The 1,362-nt window shown below is 58.8% G+C and overlaps 1 protein-coding gene across 1 annotated transcript; it reads left to right on the forward strand.

Moving 5' to 3' along the window:
* Window positions 1–274: 274 nt before the first annotated feature.
* Window positions 275–1,045, forward strand: LOC126990597 (retinal guanylyl cyclase 1-like). The gene is made up of 2 exons (XM_050849283.1): window positions 275–352; window positions 422–1,045. Exons 1-2 carry the CDS (start codon window positions 275–277, stop codon window positions 1,043–1,045), a joined length of 702 nt encoding a protein of 233 aa, XP_050705240.1.
* The last annotated feature ends 317 nt before the right edge of the window (window positions 1,046–1,362 follow it).

Below are 1,362 nucleotides of genomic sequence, written 5' to 3' on the forward strand. Positions count from 1 at the left end.
TGTGTGTGTCTCGCGTCGTCTGGTATTTATTCAGGTATACGTTTGATACGTGATGAGTAAACTCTTTCACGAGCCATTAAGGGAGCGCGACCCTTACTTTTCCAGTCGTCCGTGCGTGAAAAGGATGATGTGTGTGTGTGTGTGTCGTCCAGCTCTGAGTTGCGGCCTATGCAATGTCAACTCCAGTTTCTGCACACCAACCCAGGCTGCCGCGCCGCCAACCGAGGTTAGGTGCTGGATCGCGACACCTATATAGTCATGGACACAACGAGCCATGTCTTTCCCACACAGCACCCGCCTCGTGAAGCTGACGCAGGAGCGCATCAACACGCTGGTGTCCGAGCACAAGCAGGTGCTGGGGCGCGGCGCCACGTGCACGGTGTACCTGGTGGAGGTGGAGGGCGACCTGTCCTGCCTCAAGCTGGCCAGGGACCTCCGCCTCGCTGCCATGTTCCATCAGGAATTTGACGTTCTGCTGGACCTGGACGGCGCGGCGGGGGCACCCAAGGCCTTGGGCACCAGCCTCGGCTTCCCCGCCATGCTCACCACCTTCCGCGGCCACAACACCTTCTGCGACCTGCCCCACCTCGCTCGCCGCGAGACCGACAGGCTGGCTGCTTTCGTGGCCCTCGCCCTCGGCGTGAAGCAGCTCCACGCCCGCGGCTACGCCCACAACGACATCAAGGAGAACAACGTGGCAGTGTGCCGGGGCACCGACGGCCGCCTGCAGGTGTCGCTCATCGACTACGGCGCGGCGCAGAGGCTGGGCACGAGGGTTGGCTTTGTGGGCGCGAGCACGCGGCGCACGCCCTGGCTGGCCCTGGAGCTGCTGGGCGGCGGCCGCTGCTCACGCAACGGGGACGTCTTCTCCCTCGGCTACGTCCTCAGCAATATCCTGGACAACTGCCACAGGTACTACCCCGCCCTGGACGTGCTGGCCGAGGCCGCCATGGCCGCAAACCCCGCACGGCGACCCTCGCTCAAGAAGATCATCAAGACGGTCAACAAGTTCGCGGGCCAGCGGGACGAGGCGGCGAGGAGGTAAACCTTCGCCCGGCGAGTTCGCAAAGCCTTCTCCTGCCTCTTCCCGCGCCGCCGCCGGTATTAAGGAGACACAAGACCCAACGGACGAAGGTTTTACTAAGGAGTCAAGTTCTTCCCTCAAGGCTACGACATATTCTTTCTTTTCTTTCAACTATTTCCACTACATGTATCTATACATTTTTACTAAGGAGTGAAGTTGTTCCCTTAAGGCTACGACATATTCTTTCTTTTCTTTCAACTGTTTCCACTACATGTATCTATACATTCTTTTACTTTCTTGCTACTTTCATATCAACACTTTTCGCATACCTTGCCAAC

This window comes from Eriocheir sinensis, unplaced genomic scaffold (assembly GCF_024679095.1).
Source record: "Eriocheir sinensis breed Jianghai 21 unplaced genomic scaffold, ASM2467909v1 Scaffold18, whole genome shotgun sequence".
Lineage (NCBI taxonomy): Eukaryota > Metazoa > Arthropoda > Malacostraca > Decapoda > Varunidae > Eriocheir > Eriocheir sinensis.